At 39.0% G+C, this 21,211-nt stretch overlaps 3 protein-coding genes across 8 annotated transcripts in view; 1 reads left to right on the top strand and 2 right to left on the bottom strand.

Annotated features, from left to right (window-relative positions):
* The window catches only part of camta2 (calmodulin binding transcription activator 2), a 28,833-nt gene extending 15,704 nt beyond the window's left edge, over positions 1 to 13,129 (top strand). Inside the window, exons 12-23 of one of the 2 annotated variants that reach the window (XM_055187592.2) lie at positions 2,751 to 2,905; positions 3,476 to 3,660; positions 3,741 to 3,819; positions 3,906 to 4,152; positions 4,288 to 4,589; positions 4,872 to 5,038; positions 7,561 to 7,771; positions 7,860 to 7,931; positions 8,206 to 8,226; positions 9,920 to 10,113; positions 10,351 to 10,425; positions 11,900 to 13,129. In XM_055187592.2, the coding sequence (XP_055043567.2) occupies positions 2,751 to 2,905; positions 3,476 to 3,660; positions 3,741 to 3,819; positions 3,906 to 4,152; positions 4,288 to 4,589; positions 4,872 to 5,038; positions 7,561 to 7,771; positions 7,860 to 7,931; positions 8,206 to 8,226; positions 9,920 to 10,113; positions 10,351 to 10,425; positions 11,900 to 11,954 (1,763 nt within the window). In that variant the 3' untranslated portion in view covers positions 11,955 to 13,129. The remainder of the gene's footprint in view (positions 1 to 2,750; positions 2,906 to 3,475; positions 3,661 to 3,740; positions 3,820 to 3,905; positions 4,153 to 4,287; positions 4,590 to 4,871; positions 5,039 to 7,560; positions 7,772 to 7,859; positions 7,932 to 8,205; positions 8,227 to 9,919; positions 10,114 to 10,350; positions 10,426 to 11,899) is intronic. The other variant, XM_055187593.2, reaches the window with a different exon arrangement.
* Positions 13,130 to 14,157: 1,028 nt separating this feature from the next.
* LOC129430424 (growth hormone secretagogue receptor type 1) lies at positions 14,158 to 17,386 on the bottom strand. 3 transcript variants are annotated; one of them, XM_055187595.2, is made up of 4 exons: positions 16,866 to 17,386; positions 15,715 to 16,191; positions 14,686 to 14,784; positions 14,158 to 14,588 (listed from the first exon to the last, which is right to left on the bottom strand). In XM_055187595.2, the coding sequence occupies exons 1-4, from the start codon at positions 17,145 to 17,147 to the stop codon at positions 14,433 to 14,435; spliced, it is 1,014 nt and encodes a 337-aa protein (XP_055043570.2). In that variant the 5' UTR covers positions 17,148 to 17,386; the 3' UTR covers positions 14,158 to 14,432. The 3 variants fall into 3 exon arrangements, with proteins under 3 accessions (XP_055043570.2, XP_055043571.1, XP_055043569.1); XM_055187596.2 differs by having other exon boundaries at positions 15,735 to 16,191; XM_055187594.2 differs by having other exon boundaries at positions 14,158 to 14,784; positions 15,735 to 16,191.
* A 156-nt stretch (positions 17,387 to 17,542) lies between these two features.
* ppp1r35 (protein phosphatase 1, regulatory subunit 35) lies at positions 17,543 to 20,713 on the bottom strand. 3 transcript variants are annotated; one of them, XM_073875653.1, is made up of 6 exons: positions 20,332 to 20,713; positions 19,781 to 19,968; positions 19,580 to 19,694; positions 18,686 to 18,904; positions 18,477 to 18,610; positions 17,543 to 17,839 (listed from the first exon to the last, which is right to left on the bottom strand). In XM_073875653.1, the coding sequence occupies exons 2-6, from the start codon at positions 19,925 to 19,927 to the stop codon at positions 17,660 to 17,662; spliced, it is 795 nt and encodes a 264-aa protein (XP_073731754.1). In that variant the 5' UTR covers positions 19,928 to 19,968; positions 20,332 to 20,713; the 3' UTR covers positions 17,543 to 17,659. The 3 variants fall into 3 exon arrangements, with proteins under 3 accessions (XP_073731754.1, XP_055043573.2, XP_055043574.2); XM_055187598.2 differs by having other exon boundaries at positions 19,781 to 19,931; positions 20,332 to 20,706; XM_055187599.2 differs by lacking the exon at positions 20,332 to 20,713 and adding an exon at positions 20,104 to 20,218 and having other exon boundaries at positions 19,781 to 19,931.
* Between the last annotated feature and the right edge of the window lie 498 nt (positions 20,714 to 21,211).

Raw genomic sequence — 21,211 nt, 5'->3', positions numbered from 1 at the left:
TTTACTGTGTAATGGTCACAGTTACCAAAAGATTTACATTCATATTTGCATTTATTATCATGTGTGTCAAATATGTAACGGCTCGTTGTGTCAGAGAGAAGCTGAAAGCATGTGGATCTCAAGCATTTTCTTGTGACTCATGTCATAATGAATTCAATTAAAACATCGTCTTTAATGTGTTTTTATTACAGCACTCATGGCTTGTGAAAATGTCTTTGAAAAATCAAACCTTTTACACAACAGTGGTGTTTTTGGCTCTTGAAAATGAGCATAAATGTTTCCCTGTAAATGACAGAAGTGCAAAAAAAAAAGGTTTCTATTTCTAATCTATTGTATTTATCACTCTGTGGAGTTTCATTACAAAGTAACATCGCCATCTACTGGCCTGGCACACATAACACGGTGGATTTACTTTTCTTTGCAGATCTGTAAATGCAGATCTTTTTGATATTGTTGTTGTGTGTTTTTAGAAATGCAAAGGAAAAACTTTCAAACTAGTCATTTTACATCAACATTTCATTATATTTAAAACCCCAAACTTGTTTTATATTTGCATGATTGTGTGTTTGTTGTGTTAGATATCAGGCTGTTGCTATTTCTGGCTCACAGTTAAAGCCTATTTAAATCCATGTGTACAAGGAGCTCTCTGTCTCTCTCTCTCTCTCTCTCTCTCTCAATTTTCAGTTTCAAGTGACTGTATTGGCATGATTGTGTGTACTTACATTGTTGGATTAAACATAAAACAAGAAACATACAATAACAGTAAGGAATAGTTGACGACAGGCTGTTGAATTATTAGAAAATAACTCAATGTGGTAAAGTGGCGCAACACAAAGCGGAGTTACATCGCAGGTGTGTGTTATTTTCAAATCATTCAAAGGCCTGAAGTCATTTATTACTCTTATAGCACACTTACCACAAACATTACTCTGGTGTCTATTTTTAAGACATTTGAAAGGTTAGGTGTGCGGTTTACGTAAGGGATAATGTAGAGGCAGCCGGTAGTTATTGGGAAATAAGCCCCGACAGTGTGATCAGGACCCGACGCGAAGCGGAGGGTCTTGTATCACACTGAAGGGGCTTATTTCCCAATAACTACCGGCTGCCTCTACATTATCCCGCTTATTACACGGCTACTTGCCACATAAGAAAAAAAACTGGACATGAATATGAATTTGAAACATTTTATTGGCATATTTGTTTTAAATTAACATTTTTATCCTTCCGCGAAACTTTGCACAGATGCATAAAATGATCGTAATACCTTATTAAGATCCGCTGCTTCATACTTGTCTCCATTTTTTCTCTTTTAGCCAGTCTTTGAGAAGTTTAAATGCCCATTCTGTATTTTTTTTGTGTGTTGGCTTCGTAGCTGTCATGCTCTATTTTGTCAAGTTCAGTCAAGCTGTCTGTGTCTTGTCGTGGTTGTCGAGTGTTTGTCACAAGATGGCGCCAAACAGACAGTAATCTTTATTGATCTTTATTGGCGCGGAGCGATTTTACTCGTGCAAGTAGTGCCGGCTATGCGTTATTAATTTGGAGCGGTTATTATTTGAAAAGAACGAACCTGCAAATGTCTCAACTGACCAATCAGAATCAAGCATTCCAGAGAGCCGTGTAATAAAGAAAAATAATCAACACCCATGGAACATTTCTCAACCAATCAGAATCAAGCAAATGGATGTTGGGTGTGTTGAATATTTCTGATGGATGTCTGTCATCTGAATCTGAAGAGCTGTTAAAGTCTTTAAGTGTAAAACACTTTATATTTACACAGTAAAGGAGAAAGTGTGACTATTACTGATTTATTCTTTATTTGAGAATCATGTTTGTCTGTGATCAGTGAGTCTGTAGAGATGTCAAGAATAAAAACACTGTTTAGATCAAACAAATGATGATCACACACACACACACACACACACACACACACACACACACACACACACACACACACACACACACACACACACACACACGCACAATCACACATAGAGTCTCTCTATATCTCTCTGGCAGTCTGTGAGGTAATTTAAGATCAGTTCTCTCTCTCTCTCTCTCTCTCTCTCTCTCTCTCTCTCTCTCTCTCTCTCTGTCTCTCGTCTCATTTGGGACTTTCCCTGATTGAGGACGGACGTCTGTGTGAGCTCTTCAGTTTTCCACTCCTCCGTTTGGAATACATTCTGTTCTTCTTTTCTGACTCTTTGCCAGTGTCTCTCTCTCTCTCTCTCTCTCATGAGTCTGTGGATGATTGTGTGATTTCTGTTCATTTGTAATTCACTCACTGTGTGTTACTTCTGTGTGTGATCAGCATGTGTTTGATCTAAACAGTGATTTTATACTTTGAGAGAGAGAGAGAGAGAGAGAGAGAGAGAGAGAGAGAGAGAGAGAGAAATGATTTGCCGGTTTATTCTGATCATCATCTGAAGTATGGCACAGAGAAGCAGAGATTGTGTAGGTAGGACTTGTGTGTAATTGTGTTTTAGGTAAACTGTATGTGTGTGTGTACCTTAATACACATCACTGCTCTGTGTGTGTGTGTGTGTGTGTGTGTGTGTGTGTGTGTGCGTGATGTGTGACAGTAAGAACATCATCACTGCTCTCTCACAATCTCTGATATCTTCACCAAGACTCTGTGTGATTGATGGGATGTGCGTGTGTGTGTGTGTGCGTGTGTGCATTTCATCTTCCATCACGTCATCAATATTTCATGAACGTAATCAAGATCCATCTTGCGTGTGTTTTCTGTGTAGATAATCAGTTCAGGATGTCGATTCTGGAGCGACTGGAGCAGATGGAGCGCAGAATGACAGAAATGTCAAATAACAACCAAAGACATCAACACATCAATCAGTATCATCATCAACTGAATCAAAACACTTTACCACACCTGACTCCTGAGAACCAGGTACACACACACACACACACACACACACACACACACACACACACACACACACACACACACACACACACACACACACACACACACACACACACACACACACAGGTAATGCATCTACACACATCATCACGTGTGTCACAAACAAAACAGTCTTTGATCTGATCTTGATCAGTCAGTGTGAACCGGTTTATATTAATTCATATTGAGTCTTCTGACTGAAGAAGAACTAGTCAGTGGATTTAACTTCATCTAACCTGAGAATGATCTGTAGTGTGTGTGTGTGTGTGTGTGTGTGTGTGATCAGGGTTAGCAGAGGAATGTTTGACATGACATCACTCTAGTGTGTGTTTATTCATAGAACATTTTCCATGTTGATGTCCCATATACTGACGCACACAGACAGACACACACAAACTCAGAGAGTACTGTGTGTGTGTGTGTGTGTGTGTTTGTGTAACTAGTGTTTTTATGAGTGTCGTTTATCTCACTGATGTGATATTAGTGGTTTCTTCATACACTTGATTCAGTCAGGAGTGTTTGTGTTATTAATGTGTGAATATGTTTGTGTGTCAGTCTGGTGTGTGGTTTGAGCACAGGATTGTGGCGTTGTGTGAACAAATGATGTTGGGCGGTCGATGGGAACGAGATGCGGAGAGAGAGAGACTCACGCATTCGGTGAGACATCGAGGACTGACGCTCTTACATCTGGCCGCTGCGCAGGGATACACACAACTCATCCAAACACTCATACGCTGGAGGTATACACAATCACACACACAAACACACACATGTACATAGATCAGATGAGTTATTTGTGTTTTTATTTTGTGCGTTTCAGGAGTTTGAGTGTCAATAGTTTGACTGTGGAGCAGGAGGTGGATCCTCTGAATGTTGATCATTTCTCCTGCACACCGCTGGTTTGTGTACTCATACATGTATAGTATGTGTGTATATGTGATTGTCAGTGGATTTCACTATTGTGTGTGTGTGTGTGTTTGTGTAGATGTGGGCATGTGCTCTTGGTCATCAGGCAGCTGCGGTGTTGCTGTATCGCTGGAGCAGCGCTGCTTTGGGAATCCCGGACTCTTTGGGTCGACTCCCTCTGGCTGTAGCTCATTCTCGTGGACACACACGTCTTGCCCGCTGTCTGGAGGAGTTACACACACACTCTCGAACACAAGAACACACACACGACACAATCTCACCTTTATATCGGCCAATGTCACCACTCTCCAGCAGCCCAGACACCGGTAAACACACACACACACACACACACACACACACACACACACACACACACACACACACAGTACCGTGCACATGTGTTCATCTAATGAACCTGTCGGCCATTTTGTGAAGTCTCTCTCTCTCTCTCTCTTTCTCAGGTTTAAGTTCGTGCAGCAGCATCCCCTCCCCTAGTGACCCCCCCTCACCCTCCCCGAGCTCCGCCTACTCCAGCGGTTCTGTCCCTGACCCCATGGACTCCGCCTCCTCTCCCTCCTCCCCTCTCTCTGTACCTCCTCCAGGTGATTCGTTCTTCTTGATGGATTATGAGGCGTCGAGTCCTCCGACTCAAACCTCTCCGCACTCCAACTTGATGTCTCTTCACTCTGAACTTGACGACGAGCTGCTGAACTACAGTGAGAACGCAGAGAACGAGGACTTTCTGTCCGCTGATGTCCTACAGGTGAGACGCACAGGCGAACGACAACACGCACTCGCACAGGTTTTATAATGATGTCATTTTGTAATTGTCGTTGTGTAGAGCGGAAACATTTGTGTGATTGGATACTTTATTAATGCATTACGTCTCATATTAAAATATCATAGAAGCAGAATAATATGAGCAGAAATGCTGTGTGTTGTGCAGTACGAGGATGTTGTTTTTGTATCTGTTGTACAGTTTTGTTGTGTTCAGCATTCATGCATTGTGAATTAATGATGTCATCTCAATGGGTCTTGCTGAAAGGTTGACATGGCGACGCTGGCTGAGCAGATCATCGAGGCCACACCTGAACGAATCAAACAGGAGGAGTTTAATCGAGAGGCGGAGTCACCACTCAGAGAGAGGCGGGACAATCCTGCTATTCATGACACTATGCCCTGGCTCGCGCCATACCTCGATACGGTTGACAGGTACATGCACACACTACCATTACTATACAGTGTTCAAAGGTGGGTTTGGGTTGACTTAACTTACTACACAGTTTAGTTATTTATTTATATGAGTTGACTGCAGTGGCGTAGCGTCAGGGCATGCAGGGTATGCACATGCAAATGGGCCCTGTGAATTGATGTTTTGGTGAAGATATTGAACAAAGAGTGTTTAGGAGGCATGAAAGTAAATTTCTTCATCTTATTTTTTTTATATCTGAGTTGTGTGTGTAAGTCATTAAATCTAACCTTATATTTTTTTACTCACTGTCTTGTTACCTAAAACATAACACCATTTTATAAACATGTCAACAACTCCTAGTAACTGATTGAAAACATTTTTACACAGCGAGGTTAGTTGTCACACAGTCTCAGGTATACAATGATAATAAAATGAAAACAATGTAAATACTATTCATCAAAATGATAACTGTTAATACAATATCATGGGAAATAACTCACAATTAGGATTTTTTTTGTCTTAATTGTGAAGCACTTTCAAAAAAATCTATTTTTATGCATTAATGCCTAATACAAGGATGTTTAGATCAGTGGTTCTCAAACTGGGGTCCGGAGCCGCGAGATGGTGCCAGGGGGGCCCAGATTTATGACATTTTATAAAATACATTCATTTATCATGAACTCTGTGTAATTAAACCTAAAAAAAATAAAGCTACTAACTAACAGCACTACCTTGTATAACTTAATGTTTTGTTTAATTAAAATGTTACATTTTAGATTTTGTCATAAATTTTCTTTGGGGGGGCAGCGAAGGAATGCACCGTACACAAGGGGGGCCACACACGGAAAAAGTTTGAGAACCACTGGTTTAGATGATGGATGAATGTGTGGATATCTATCAGATATATAAACAATATCCACCTTTAGTATATAGACAGAATTTGATTGACTTATTTGTGTTTAAACTAAATTTTCTAGCAGGTGTAACAACAAACTCTCTGTTTGTTACAATGAAGCCCCCATATGGGGTAACGTTTGCACTCCTCTCACTTTCTGTGTAATTTTACGGTAACTGTAGATCACACAAACAAACTTTAAGTGTACATTTGTAGCAGAGATGTGTGTGTTAAAAAGTGATTTATCTAACTTAAATATTTTTTGAATGATAGAGACAAAGTCAAACATTGTTAGTTTGTGCCCTGCTGTCCCCTATAGATTGGTGTCTGTGTGGATGCTTCAGATCTGTCAGTCAGTCTGAGGAATATCATTTTTATTTTGCTTTTAACATCAAGCAAGTCCTAAACTTTATTTTCGAATTCCTGCATCTTTAAAACCCAAACCAAAATGTCAGACGCACATGTGGATGGAGACGCATCCTTTGTGTATTAGATTAAGCATTAAGGATGATAAGAAAACATACAAATAAAGATCATTTGAGACGTTTAAGGATTATTTCTGGCATTGAGATCATGAGATGAGGGGTTAATGTACTTATTTTGATAAAACATCTCAAAATTTCATCCAAAATTAACATTTATAGTTTCTCTTGCCTGAAGTTTAAACTCAGACCGAGTGCATTCAGACTCATTTTGCCAGCATGGGTCACAAATATTAAAGCAAAAACATTCATGAAGTAACATCTCTTAAAATGTCCTTTCCTATATGGTCAAATGAGTCCCGGTCGATTGTTTCACATATGTTTACATTGTGAAGGGTGCTGTGTGGTGATGATAAATCAAACACCACTGTACGCAATAATTCATTAACTCTTTCCCTGCCAGCACTCTTTAAAAAAAGTTGCCAATCAGTGCCAGCATTTTTTTGAATTTTCACAAAAGTTTAATGCTTTTCAGAAAATTTTCTTCTACAAATATATAAACATACATTATATCAAATGAAAGATCAGATCCTCTGCTTTTAAAAAAAATCATCCAATCTTCATTTGTACTCTTTCTATCACCTGTCAAACATGGGTTGGTTTCTTCAAAAATACAAAATTTTGAGGAAAAAGTTGAAATAATTGCGTTTTGTAAAGGACTTTTATTAGAGATCAGATTCAGAACAATGATCAAAAACATACAGAGTTTTTACTGTTTTTGGATCAGTGGATGCTTCAGTGTTTTATAAGTTGGGTAAGAGCGACACCTAGTGGATAATAGCAGAAATAAGGATTGCCATAAAAACTCATCATTGGCAGGGAAGTGTTTTCTCTTAATTGATGAGATAACTTATCAATGGCAAGGAAAGGGTTAATAAAACTCTCTTTCTTTCTTTCTTTCTTTCTTTCTTTCTTTCTCTTTTTTCTTTCTTTCTGTCTTTCTTTCTCTTTTTTCTTTCTTTCTTTCTTTCTTTCTTTCTTTCTTTCTTTCTTTCTTTCTTTCTTTCTTTCTTTCTTTCTTTCTTTCTTTCTTTCTTTCTTTCTTTCTTTCTTTCTGTGATTGTGTTTGAGATTCTGTCTGTGGGGGTCAAATGTCCTCACTATCATAGTTTAAATATAATAATAACCAACTTGTGTGTGTCTTTGTGTGTGTGTGTACCTTTAGGAGCCTGTGCCCCGCCCCTCCCTCCCCTCTCAGTGATTTGGCGCTGCAGAGACTTCGTCCCCCCAGCAGTGTGGCGTGGGCGGAGTTTTTGAACGCCTCAGCCAATGGAAGGATGGAGAGAGATTTTGCACTGTTGACTCTGACAGACACCGAGCAGAGAGAGCTGTATGAAGCCGCACGTGTCATTCAGAACGCCTTCCGCAGATACAAGGTCAACACGTTAACACAAAAACACACAGACGACACACACAATCATTTGACATTACTGTGTGTGTAATGATTGGTTATGATGTGTTTAGGGGCGGAGACTAAAGGAACAGCAGGATATGGCGGCCGCAGTTATACAGCGCTGTTACCGCAAATACAAACAGGTACGATACACATAAACACACAACATCAGTTTGTGTCACTTTATTTAAAGGAGAAGTTTGTTTGACTGAAATCTAACTAAAGCTTTAGAAATGATTGATAATAATGAATTAATAAAGCAGATGATGTTTGAAGTGTTAAGTAGTTTTTCTACAAAATCAGTGATGTGTATTGTATGTTCTTTGTGTGTTTGTGTTGTATGTCTTGGCTAACACACTAATATTGCTGCTCTGTCTCTGATCTCTCTTCTGTTTTTCTTGTTTAATTTTATGCTAGCTAACATGGATAGCATTGAAGGTAATATTAAACTAAACTGTTTAGCTGGTGACCCATGATAACACACAATAGATGTCACACAGTGCTGTACAGTGTGTGTCTGCTTTCTTTTGTTTCTACATGAATATATTTGTGTGTTTGTTATATGTCTTTGTAGTTTAATCAAATGAACTTATATTTGAACAACTGCGGTTGAAAAGTAGATTCATAATGCAGCAAGTAAACACCGTTAAAGGCACAATATTTTGTATTTTCACCACTCAAGGTCCTTAAACAAGAAGATACGGCCGCAGCTTGATGTCGCTGTTAAAGAGCTCGTGAAACAATGAGAGTTTTAGTCTTAACCTAAAGTATTGATCTGACAGGAGTTACGTTCACAGACGTTTTTTTTTTTAATTACATTATAAAGCCCGATTTATAGTCGTGCATAAGTTCTACGCCGTATGCTATCCGTAGCCTGTGCGTAGCTCTGCGTAGCCTGACGTGCACTGCGCAAAATTTTTAACAGCGCGTCAGATCTACAGGGACCGCAAGCGCTGTGATTGGTCCACCAGAACCCCTCCCGTCAGGTAAAAAAAACAGCGTCATAGGTATTTATGTTTGTGATGGTGAAACAAAGATGAGCCAAGTTGAGGAGTGATTTAACTCAAACTGCATCAAAAGTCGCTGTTTATTTACTTCCATCATTGCTGGTCTTCTCAAATTATACACAACAACTTTCTGTTTCTTCTTTGTTTGTGAGTTAACTGGGCTAAGCTGCTTCTTCTTTGACGTTCGCGCTGCTACTGTGACGAAGCAAAAGTATAAATGAAAACCGACACGGAACATACGTCGTAGGATCTACGCACAACTATAATGAGCCCTTAACAGGCCCGGATTGGCTCATCGGGAGGACTGGGAGAATTCCTGGTGTGCCTGAGTGTTTTTTTTTTGTAACGTGAGGGCTGGTGGGGTCAAAGGTCGCTGTCCCTATAGGCTGCCAGCACTCTCAGCAGCCCCACTCGTGTAATTCAAGGATGAGAGACGTCATCAAAGCTTTATGCACAAGTTGATTGTGTCCCCGAACACGAAATGAAAGAATTCTTGCATTAACATCTAAAACGCATGGAGTTTTGTTTCAAATGCGTCTATATTTAAGTCGCCTGTCGCGTGTATATGACTTAAAATCGAAGTCATAGATGTAACAATAAATCGTCTATAAATCATCATTTAAGTAACAAAAATCTATTTGATGCAAAACTCTTCTCAGTTTATTGGTAAAAAGTAAGTTTTATATGAATATAATGTTTCCTCAAGCTAAACTGACACTGTCATTTCTCTGAATTTAAATATTGTTAAAACACTGTGTTAGTGAAAACCTACATATTGTGCCTTTAAATGAAAAACAATGAAATGTGAAGTGAACACAAGAGATATTACATCACTTTTTTCATATGCATCAATATAATAATACTGTAGTGTATTTAAACATAAAACCATGCAAATGTAAAAACTTTTCTGATGTTTTCTAATTCAAAGAGGGTTTTTTGCCCAGCTGTTTTAATTTGTAGACTACAGTTTTACAGCAAAAATACCCCACACTTCAAAATAAAGAGTAGACGGATCAAAGATTCTTTATGTATGGCAGAATAGATTAGAATCATTATGTGCACAATGTTTATTTTATATGTCCAGTAAAATGATTTAACGTGTTGTGTGTGTGTCTCTTCTGCAGTATGCCTTATATAAGAAGATGACACAGGCCGCTATATTGATTCAGAGTAAGTTTCGCAGTTATTATGAGCAGAAGAAGTTTCAGCAGTCACGTCGAGCGGCCGTCCTCATTCAGCAGTACTACCGCAGTTATAAAGAGTACGAGCGAGTCAAACAGGGACACAGAGGACCCGGCAACATCAACACAAAACTAAAGTAAGACAAACACACAACATCACTTAAACACTTATTCTGCATTCTAACTGTCTGTGTATGTGTGTGTGTGTGTGTGTGTGTGTGTGTGTGTGTGTATGTGTATGTGTGTGTGTGTGTGTGTGTATGTGTGTGTATGTGTGTGTATGTGTGTGTATGTGTGTGTATGTGTGTGTCTGTGTCTGTCTGTTTGTATGTACACATCACCTAACAGTTTGTCTCTCTCTCTCTCTCTCTCAGAGGGTCATTTCTGACAAAAAAACAAGACCAGGCTGCACGAAAGATCATGCGTTTTCTCAGACGCTGCAGACACAGGTACACTTCTGTCTCTTATTTCACCTCAGTTTTCATTATTCTAAAATGTGGTAAAACTATTAATAAAGATTAAAGGTGCAGTGTGTAATTTTTAGAAGGATCTCTTGACAGAAATGCAAAATTATATACAAAACTCTATAATCAGGGGTGTATAAAGACCTTTCATAATGAACCGTTATGTGTTTATTAACTTAGAACGAGAACTTTTTATCTACATACACCGAGAGTCGCCATTTTGTGCCGCTGGCGGGGAAAGAGCCCTGAACTTTTTCCCCGTCAGCAATTTTTTAAAAAAAGTTGCCAGCCAGCTCCAGCATTTTTCATGATTTTCACAAAAGTTTAATGCCTTCCAGAAAATGTTCTTCTTTAAATATATAAACAAACAATATATCAAATGAAAGGACCATCTGCTTTCAAAAAAAAAAAAAAACGTTTCATCCTACCTTCATTAGTTCTCTTTTTATCACCTCTCAAATATGTGTAGGTTTCTTCAAAAACACCCAATTTTGCTGAGATCATTCCATTTTTGTGAAGGACTTTTGATAGAGTTCAGATGCAGAGCGATCTTTAAAACATACATGAAGTTTTTTCTCTTTTACGTGAGGCGCTACTTCCGGGTTGTATAAGTTGCAGAAGTGCAGTTAGGGTTGTCCTGATGGACAATAGCGGTAAAGCCGGAAATTCTCATCATTGGCATGAAAGCGTTTTCTCTTAATTGATGAGTTATCTCGTCAACGGCGGGGAATGAGTTGATGAACACATTTTTTACTAAGTTGACTCAGACAATGACATGTTTGTCCGGTGGCGGCTACCGTAGCTTTTCTATGTGTTTCAAAAGCAAGGGGTAAGCAGTGGATTAAGCCATTTTGAAGTTAAAGGGATAGTTCACCCAAAAATGAAAATTCTGTTATCATTTTCTCATCCTCATGTTGTTGTAAACCTCAATTTAATTTTATTTATATAGCGCTTTCATAACTGTTTAATTGTTTCAAATCAGCTTTACATTAATAGAACCTGTATGAACTATCCCTTCAAATAGTGTATTTTATATTGTTGTGTACAGTAGACACACAGATTGATTAAAAACACGATGAGGTTAAATAACATCTTCACTGTATGTGTAGATGTAAGGCTAACATAAGATCAAACAGTGTTTAAGTTTACAAGAAGCTCAAAATCTTTATTATGTTGTAAACTACAAGTAACGTCCAAATCAAACTCTCAGCGATCATACAGATCATCAAAGAAGAGGAAATATATTACACAGATTTAAGAAATGGCGAAGAAAAGAGATAAAAACGTGTGTGAAAGTAGATTGAATGAAGATCTCTTATTTTTAAATGTGTTCTGTTGTCTGAAAGTTCTTGCTTTGATTTGTCCTCTTCACCAATTAAAACATAATGATCGACTCATTCATTATTGACTTTTTGTTAACATCACCACTGATGAAGTTTTTGTGTGTGCGTGTTTGCAGAATAAAGGAGCTGAAACAAAGTAAAGAGTTGGAGAGGAGAGGACTCACAACCTGACCACACACACACACACACACACACACACACACACACACACACAGTCTATTATTCATGTTTACAATGATCTGTTCTAATCACTCGCATACAGAGAGAGAGAGAGAATTGTGTTTTTTTTTTTTTTTGGTTGTTGCTGCATCACTACAGTTTCTGTTCAGCTTTACTGAATGTTTGATGTATTAATGGATCTCTATATAAATGTAAACAGTATACTCATATAATGTATGATAAAGAGTGGATTTATTTATTGATTTGAACTCTTGGAGATATTTTATAGCACTCAACCTATAAAAGGAGGAAAGAGCGATGATGCTGATCGTGTTAATATTCAAAGTCTTAAATCTTAGTTGCCATGGTTACACAGGGCTTAAATGTAATGATGCCTAGTGCTAAACACACACACGCTGGAATTATGACGCGCTCAGAAGTTTAAAATACATTATGAATTTACGTTAGTAAAAATGTAAAGACTTTTGCAAGTTTGTATGAAATATTGTGATGTACTACTAATACTGTCTGTGTTTACTGTAAATCTACTTTGCACTGGTGCAAAATTATGAAAAGATCAATTTGAACTGAATGAAACCTGAGGAAACCGCTCTGATTCAAACTATTTATTAGTTTTCACTCCAGTAACACGGTGATGTGTTTAATACAAGCGTCACAGACACATAATATAGCAATAGGCATCATTTGATAGGAGAATGTTTTTTTATGGCTAGTTTTTGAATGTGCCTTGAGGTGTTTTTATCTGAATTAACTGCATCGCTTCTGTGTTAACATGAAAAACTATCATGATAAATCATCTTTTTGCATTAATCTGTAAATAATGTATATAAAGAGTTGGTGAAACTATATTTAAGAATGAAAAATTGGATCTTTTGCCTGAAGAAATGTTTGATTCCTTATGGACTGCCTGCTGATATGCACGCTTCTATTTACTCTTGAGATTTTATTCAGCATGTGTTTGCTTGCTGGTGTTTATTTGCACGACTTCATGTTTGTTTCTGTTGAGATTTTCACTTGCTGAATATGTTGTGGCTTTATTTATTACTAGCAATGTTTGGAACAGAATATGGAAATGTTTGGATTGATTTGTACCGTTAATTCATTCAGACGTTTTTGCAGATTTGCTGTTTTATTGTTACATAACATTTCATTAAACTTCAACTTCAGCTGTGTTTTAGAGTTTTTATTGTGTACCACCAAACTTCAGTTTCTGAAATCTGTAATTAAGACTTTAAACATTGTCAAAATTACAGCTTAAATTATGACTCTGTGCTATTTTTCTAACACATCACATTGAAAAGCCGAAAAGTAACTTTAAATGTCGAAATTTTGACTTTTTTATCCTGGAATTGCGAGTTTAAACATAGTCAAAATTTCGTAATTACAACGTTGAAAGTGAAATTCCATTTTCGTAATTTTTACTTGAGGCCTTTTCCATGTGCTACGTGATAGAAAAAGGGCAAAGAGTCGTAATTTGTCATAATTACAAGATGATAAAGTCGTAACTACAAGTTAAAAAGTCGTAACTACAAGTTAAAAAGTCGTAATTACAAGTTAAAAAGTCGTAATTAGGACTTTTACATCCAGTAATTACGACTTTAAACAACTTTAAATATGAATCTTTTCTAACACATCACATCAGCAAAAAGTTATGAAAAGCCGAAGTTAGTTATAACTTTAAACGTAAAAATGAAACTTTTTATCTCGTAATTACAACTTTAAAAGTGAAATTCCATTTTTATGGATTTTTGGAATTTTTACTTCAGGCCTTTCTGATACGATATGTGATAGAAAAAAGGACAAAGGGTCGTGATTTAAGTTGAAATTTTGACTTGTAAAGTCGTAATTACCGGATAAAAAAAGTCGTAATTCCGAGGTCGTACTTTCAACTTTTGTATTCCGTAATTACGACTTAAAACATGGTCAAAATTAGTCGTAAATATGACGGTAAAACTCAAAATTTCGACCAAAGTCTGGTGAAGTGTGGGGTTGTATTTAAATATTATAAAGAATTGAAATTCTATAAAGTTAAATCTTAATTATTCAAGCATAATCTCTTATAATTTTACCTTTGACTTTACATAGACATTATTCATGTACAGTTCTTCTGTTGCAATTTCACAAATCTATATTTTATTTGATCAGGTTTAACCCGTCAGTTGATAATCATAAAAAACTCATTGGAGTAATGATAGACTGTCACAGAGAGAAACCTTTATTTAATATCCATAAAACAAAGCCCATCAAATGAGATAAATAAAATTAAAGAAATGACTCAGTAATGCACAATAGTGCTGCTGGATATGTATATGTCTGGTATATAAATGTAGATGTATAAAACCCAATGCCAACCCACGGACAGCCTAAAGCTACATATTGTACACTTCCATATCGATTGGACAGAAAGAGTTTGCTTGTGTTAGTCGGGTAACTATAAACCCTTCAACTCTTAGGCCATCTTCATGTTCTTCACTGATCAGCTGACTGACCCGAGACCTGTCGCCGATGCCAAGGTGTCAGGGTCAGAAGTGTGTACTGGAGTGAGAGGCTGTGAGCGGAGAGTTTCGGGCCCGGTGGTGCAGCTCGTCCGTGGAGCCCACCGTTAACCGCAGCAGGGCGAGGACACTGGCACGGTAACGGGCAGACATGATGTTATACAGCAGTGGATTTACAGCAGCACTCACATAAAACAACACCAAAGACACCAGATTAAAATACTGACTGATATAATAGAGTTTATCACTGGAGTCTGACACTGAAAACAACGTCCGACTCGCATGAAACGGCAGCCAACACAAGATGAAAACCAGCACGATAACCACTGCAGAGAGAGAAACAGAGACAGAGTTAAATAAAAAACATTTACCTGTAACAATTTAATTACATTTGTTAACATTAACTAATAATAAACAATACTTTATAATGTAAATGATAGCCCACCATTATTAATGTGCAATGATGACACACACACACACACACACACAACTTAAAGCTGCAAACCATAACTGATGGTGTTAATAAACAAACAAAAAAATCTGTGTTCAAAATGATTAACAACAGTAAGCTTAGAATCCTGATTTATATTTCGAGCTGTCAGGTCAGATTTTTCTGGAAATGTGAGTTTTTACATCTGGTTCATAAACAGAAATAAAAAGTGTGTGTGCCGATGATGAAGAGTTTGAAAAAAGCGTTTCATCTGTAATGTTTTAAATGGCATAAATATGTTGACTTTTTACATCTTTACATCAGTTGCTAAAACGGTGAAAGTCTTCAGTGATTGTGACAGAGCTCAGCAGGAATTTTCAACATCTGAGGAGATTAAATACTGCAGCAGTGATTAGATGTTAATCGGTAACATGATTTGTTATGAAATATTAAGTTTTCCATTAGTCAGATCAAACGCTGCAGATTTCCATCCACGTGACTTCAGATAACATTTTTTTCCAGATATATGACTTTTAAGATGTACTTCTAACGGTCACGTGGATATATAATGACAGATCTGATATGATGTTTTGATCAAATTCATCTGCACAGAGTAGCGTACACACATAAAGAAAATTACTCCGCAAATAACTGCAATGTTACACTTCAAACAGAGATGGCGATAGAGAGGCAAAAGTTACAGACTGCAGCTTTAAATAAAAAAAATGTCTTTATATAACCCCCCCACAGCATTCCAAACTATTATGTTGTTATTCTTTATGTGAACAAAAAAGTTTTTCATTTTATGTCCAAACTCACACATTACCCATAATTCCTTGTGCTCACCCATCATGCGCAGAGTCTGTCGGTGCGTTTTGTCGCGGTGCACGTGCGCACGCATGTGCAGGCGGCGGGCGATCAGACCGTAGAGGAGGGTCAGAACTGTGAGAGGACAGACGAAATAGAGATTGGAGAGCCACAGCATGGCTTTCAGAAGGCCGGACGTCTGGGCGTACTGTGTGCAGCGACATTCGCTGACTCCGCCTTCTAAACGCTCCACACCCACCAGCGCCAACACGGGTCCTGCGCTAAGCATGGCCACGCCCCACAGTCCAGCGATCAGCATGCGGACACGTCCCCTGGTGACGAGCAAGCGCGCACGGAGCGGGAAGCAAACGGCCAGGTATCGCTCCGCTCCCAGCGCGGTCATGTGCAGGATGGACGAGAAGGTGCAACATTCTCCAATGAACACAGACAGTTTACACACCGCATCTCCCAGCAGCCACGGACGATAGTGCCAGAGCTGCAACGGACAAATACCAGACACGCCTTCAAACTACAGACCGCCACCAAGCAGACACTACAGATCAGATGCTCGTCACAGATGCTTCCTCGATGTTATTTATGATATCTTGTATATATCCAAGACTCATATGAACGAATGAAACACTGATAGTGTAATGCTGCGTTCACACCAGCCACGGTAGAGGCATCAAGCACAAGTGATTTCAATGTTAAGTCAATGTGAAGGCACGTTGACACACGTCTGGAGGTCTCGCGGCGCAAATGAGGCGTTCAGCGTGGCACGGTAGATGCAATTCCACATCCTTCACACAAATAACAAAAATTGAGCGTGGCCGCGGGAAACACGCAAGTTGAAAAATTTTAACTTTGGCAGAAAAACGTGCAGAGTTAACCAATCAGGAGCTTGCTCTAGTAGTGACGTGATTACAGGAAGCAAGTGGAGGCACACCCCATGACTCGAATTTCCGTGTGAATGTCTCGATGACTAGACTTTCACACGTGAATGAAGTGAGTAAACTAAAAATGTTCGAGCGGTAAACTAGACGCGGTAGATGTGAATTTGACGGCTCAAACGCAGCTGGTGTGAACCCACATTAAAAGAAAATAAGAAACTGTCTCAGGGCGACAAGCTTCTGTCTTGTAGCGGTAGTGTATTTAAACTCACGACCTTACCTTATACAGATCCAGAGGCATCAACAACAAAATGAGAACATCAGACACGGCCATACTGCTCAGGTACAGGTAGGTGGTGCTTCTCATTTGTGGGCGGTGCCACACCACCAGAATCGTCAGCGCGTTTCCCAGCAGGCCGAGCAGAAGCAGCGGAACGCACAGCGTCGTGACGACCACCAGCTCTGTGTGGTTAAAGAGCGACTGATTTTCCCAGTCATCCCATTCAGACACGTTTCCACAGTTCACACACCAACCAGATCCAGAACCTTCCAACACATCCATCTCTCTCAGACTGAGCTCAAAACAGACAGAGTATCTTCATCATCATCTTCATCAGTTCAGTGTGTCAGTGCGGTGGCAGAGAAACTCTCAGGACGATTACTGAACCTGGGTTTGAGGACAGTGGACTCTCTCTCTCTCTCTGTTCCCAATGACGCTCACCCCTGAAGATCAGTGACATCCCAGAGAGAAGAGGAACAGATCGAATTCACTTAATCAAACCCGGCTTACTAACATCCAGAGCCGGTGACAGGAAGACGCTGCCGTCTCCACAATACACACTTGCAGAAGACATCAACTCCCCTTTATTTAAAGTGTAAACTCTTTAGTCAAGTCTTTCACAAAACATTTCTTTAAACTCATTATGTGTGTTGGTGAATTTATTCAATGCCAAAATATGGGTTATCTCAAAGATTTTTTAATATTAAATAACATTTAAATAACACATAAATACACACTAAACCTTACAAGACGACACACAAACCAATTCCACCTCATCTTCTGCAAATGTAAGTTCATGATTCCCAGAGTTTGTGCAGATGATGTAGGTGAAAGGTGGTGTTGGTGGGTCTCGGGGTAGGATGTGGGTGGGGTAAAGAGATGTGGTCGCCTGGCAACAGTGGGGTCTCTCTGAGCATCTTGTCAGCACTGTAAAACGGCAGTAGATCTGGCGCCTCTAGTGGCTGTGAAGAGAACTGCACAAAAACACACAAAAGAGCTGAAAACAAATGAAATACTTGCTTACTAAATAAACACCTGTACAGAGTGGGCTGTATACTGCATACTAACGTTAACAGAATGCATTATCAGAATACTTAAATACTTTTATTTACACATTCATTGAAGCGCATCATTGGCCTGTAGCCCAGAGAAATCCATTCAGTCAGCCACGCACGCACGCAGGACAATTGATTGCCGGTCAATGTACACATGCAAGTGGATGTCTTTTGTGCTGTGTTTTTAAGATTCGTGTCAAGTTAAAAACAGCTCAATTTCTCCAGATGTGTCTTGGGGACACCATGATTTGTTCAATTTTATAGTTTTTGAAAGCACGAGTCAGCCTGTGACTCCTGTTCTTAGAAATTTAATTTGCTCAATGGTAAAAAAAACTTACTTTATCATTTTACATACAAGTGTGGGCAAAATTAATTTTGAAAATCCAAATCCCAATTCGTCTTAACATGTAATCAAATATGAAGCATATTTGGTGTGCTGTCCGAGGGGACGCCGCAGAGCTCAGAATATCAGCTTCAACCCAGAGTAATTTAAACTATATATAAACAATATCATTATCATTACAGTAATATTACTGTCAAAAAAGTTAAATCTGACCTTATTGGTCTGGGAGCTGGTGGGCGGGGCCAGCGCCGGCCTATCCCGTAGTGCCTGGTTGACGAGCTGCTCGTGTGATAGGCTGACGCTGACTAAAGCCCGGTACAGGTGCTGAGAGCGAGGAAAGTTTAATCCTATAGGAAATAAAGGAAGAGTGAAACAGTAAAATGATGTTGGCAGTAAGATGTGTGTGCTGCTGGATGTCTGACCTTCTGTTGCTCTGGTGCTGATGTGATTCTTTATGAGGGTGGAGCTTTGTAATTTCTCTTTAACCGCTTTCTCGCGATCAAACACCAGCTCCTCCATTTCATGAAGCCCCGCCCTCAGTGCCAGGGTTGTGTTTAGCTCCACCCCCTCCATCAGCTGTCCATCACATGTTACAGACTCTCCACCCATTAGACGACTTCGCCCCGTGCCAGCTTCATTACCTAAAAACAAACAGACGCAGACTCGTAAAGGCTCAACGCAAAGAATTTTTTTACTGGCCAAGCGGTTTAGGTTTTCAATTACTCTGACAACATTTTCACTGGCGCCACTAAAAAAAGATTTCAGTGTCTGTCACATATTTAAAAATTTAAAAAAATATAATTGTATACACATACAACATGTTTCAACGAAAAAAGATTCCCAACTTGTCTGATTTACCTGTAAACTGCTGGCAAACTGTGCAAAACATTGCATTGTTTCTTTTGTTGTGTTTTACCCAAGTACATGTCTGCTTCCAAGATGTTAAATCATTTTCATTATAAAGGCAAACCCTAGGGTTGTAAATAGATATGGAAAACCGATAATGTTTGCACTTAAAGGTGGGGTGCATGATCTCTGAAAGCCACTGTTGACAAACACGCCCCTACCCCAATAGAATCTGGACCTTCTTTTGATAGACACGCCCCACACATACGCAACCCAGACAACGATGTCGGTTAATAAACACACCCCTTACTGCCTTTTCCAAAGCGTTTCTCAAAAATCATGCACACCCGAACAATTTAACAGCTTATTTCAATGCATTCTTTGGCCCCTTTAAAAGAGATAAGCCTGAAGATCAGTTTGCTCTTTATTTTCTGTCTGATAAAATGATATGACAACTGTGATTGGTCTACCGTTCTTCTCTTTGTTTTGAGGTTTTCCAGCTGCTGATTGGGTGTTTATGGGTTCTGGGATCACCGCGAGGACCACCGGATCAGACTCGCGCTGGGGATTCACATTAAAACGCACCTGAAACACACAAACACATTGAGTTCTTATAATACATGGACAGCAGTATATATATATATATATTATGTTTTTTCAAAGAATCAAACCTGTCGATGGCGTCTGTCTGCAGGTCGCTCTGGGGTGAGAGAGACAGACAGGTCCAGATCAGGACAGATCAGTTCTGTGGTCTGGACTGGAGTTACTGGTAATGGTTCTGGAGGAATCTGAACACAAGGTTCTCCTGATAGTGACATCACTCTGTCAATCAATGACAGACAGACATCATTCGTGTGTACTGTTGATTTATAACAATCATAACAGAGCAGTAAGTTCCATTTAGAAAATAAAATGTCTTTTAAATGATTCAGGTGATATGAAGATGTACTGCTTCATCACAAAACATAATATAAGGTCAAAGTAAAATACACACATGAGATTAAACCTTAACGTAACACACAAACAAACACTGATGCTATGAGATGTTATGTCTGATGCCCAAACTTCAAAACAAATGTTGTTAGAAACCAATTCGGTGGATTTAATTTGACAAATGTGGCATAAATGTGATACAATAAACTATTTATTAAATGACTCTCAAAACAACAGCAAATCAAGTAAAAACCTCAAATAAAAGAATGAATAGAGCCGGAATACTGACCCTTCACTTCAGATCCTCATAGATAGTATAAACGCAAAAAGATAAAAGTTTCCTGACGATAAAACAACCGAGAAAATAAACGTTAAATAGATCAGAAAATAAATTTTAAACTCCCTCCACTGGTGCCGCGCACAGAAACTTTTCCGGGTAGGAGGTGACGTCATCGCGCGTGCGCAGCGAAAGCTTGTGGTGGAATCGGGGAACGCCGTTCAAACTGTTAGATTTTTTTTGGATGGAGATAAAAAGGAAAATATTTAATTTACTTATTTGCGATCCGAGTTTTGAACATGAACGCAGCGCAATAAATGTACATAATCACAAAAAAAAAGGTGGTTAAATGTCGACTTTCTGTTTGGTCAAGCTGCAGCCAATGAAAATGCGTGTCTGTCAGTGCGCGATGCGTCCCCGCCCACAGAAGTTATCGCGAGGGAAGATCACCTCAGGTAAATTAGCTCGCAATTTTTAACCGTTATTTCAAAAGTGAACATGAATTTTTTTTTAAAGAGAACCCGTTACATTAACAGATGGATAAAGCTGTGTTAACGATCCCGGTTTTAATGTAAACCTGGACTGTGCTCCCTGTACCCTTAAAATAGTGCACTGTTTGAGGGTGTAGCCATTCTATGGGCGTTTTCGAAATTTTAGTGGACATAACCGAGTGAATTTATTCAATCTCATAATACACCCCGATGACCGTACAACCGACGTTCAAAGCGGTTACCACTTCACTATCAGGCGCGTGACAAACTCCCGCCACTCGACGTAAGATGGCGACACATGCTGATCAAAACTGCAAATACAATAAAACCGAAGCCAAACGTAGTGATTAAAGATGTTATATACCAGTGGTTTTCAAACTGGGGGCCGCGAGATGGTGCCG

The sequence above is a fragment of the Misgurnus anguillicaudatus genome, chromosome 13, assembly GCF_027580225.2.
Source record: "Misgurnus anguillicaudatus chromosome 13, ASM2758022v2, whole genome shotgun sequence".
NCBI lineage: Eukaryota > Metazoa > Chordata > Actinopteri > Cypriniformes > Cobitidae > Misgurnus > Misgurnus anguillicaudatus.
Note: the sequence above shows the minus strand (reverse complement) of the source record. Positions and strands in the feature narration are given on the sequence as shown.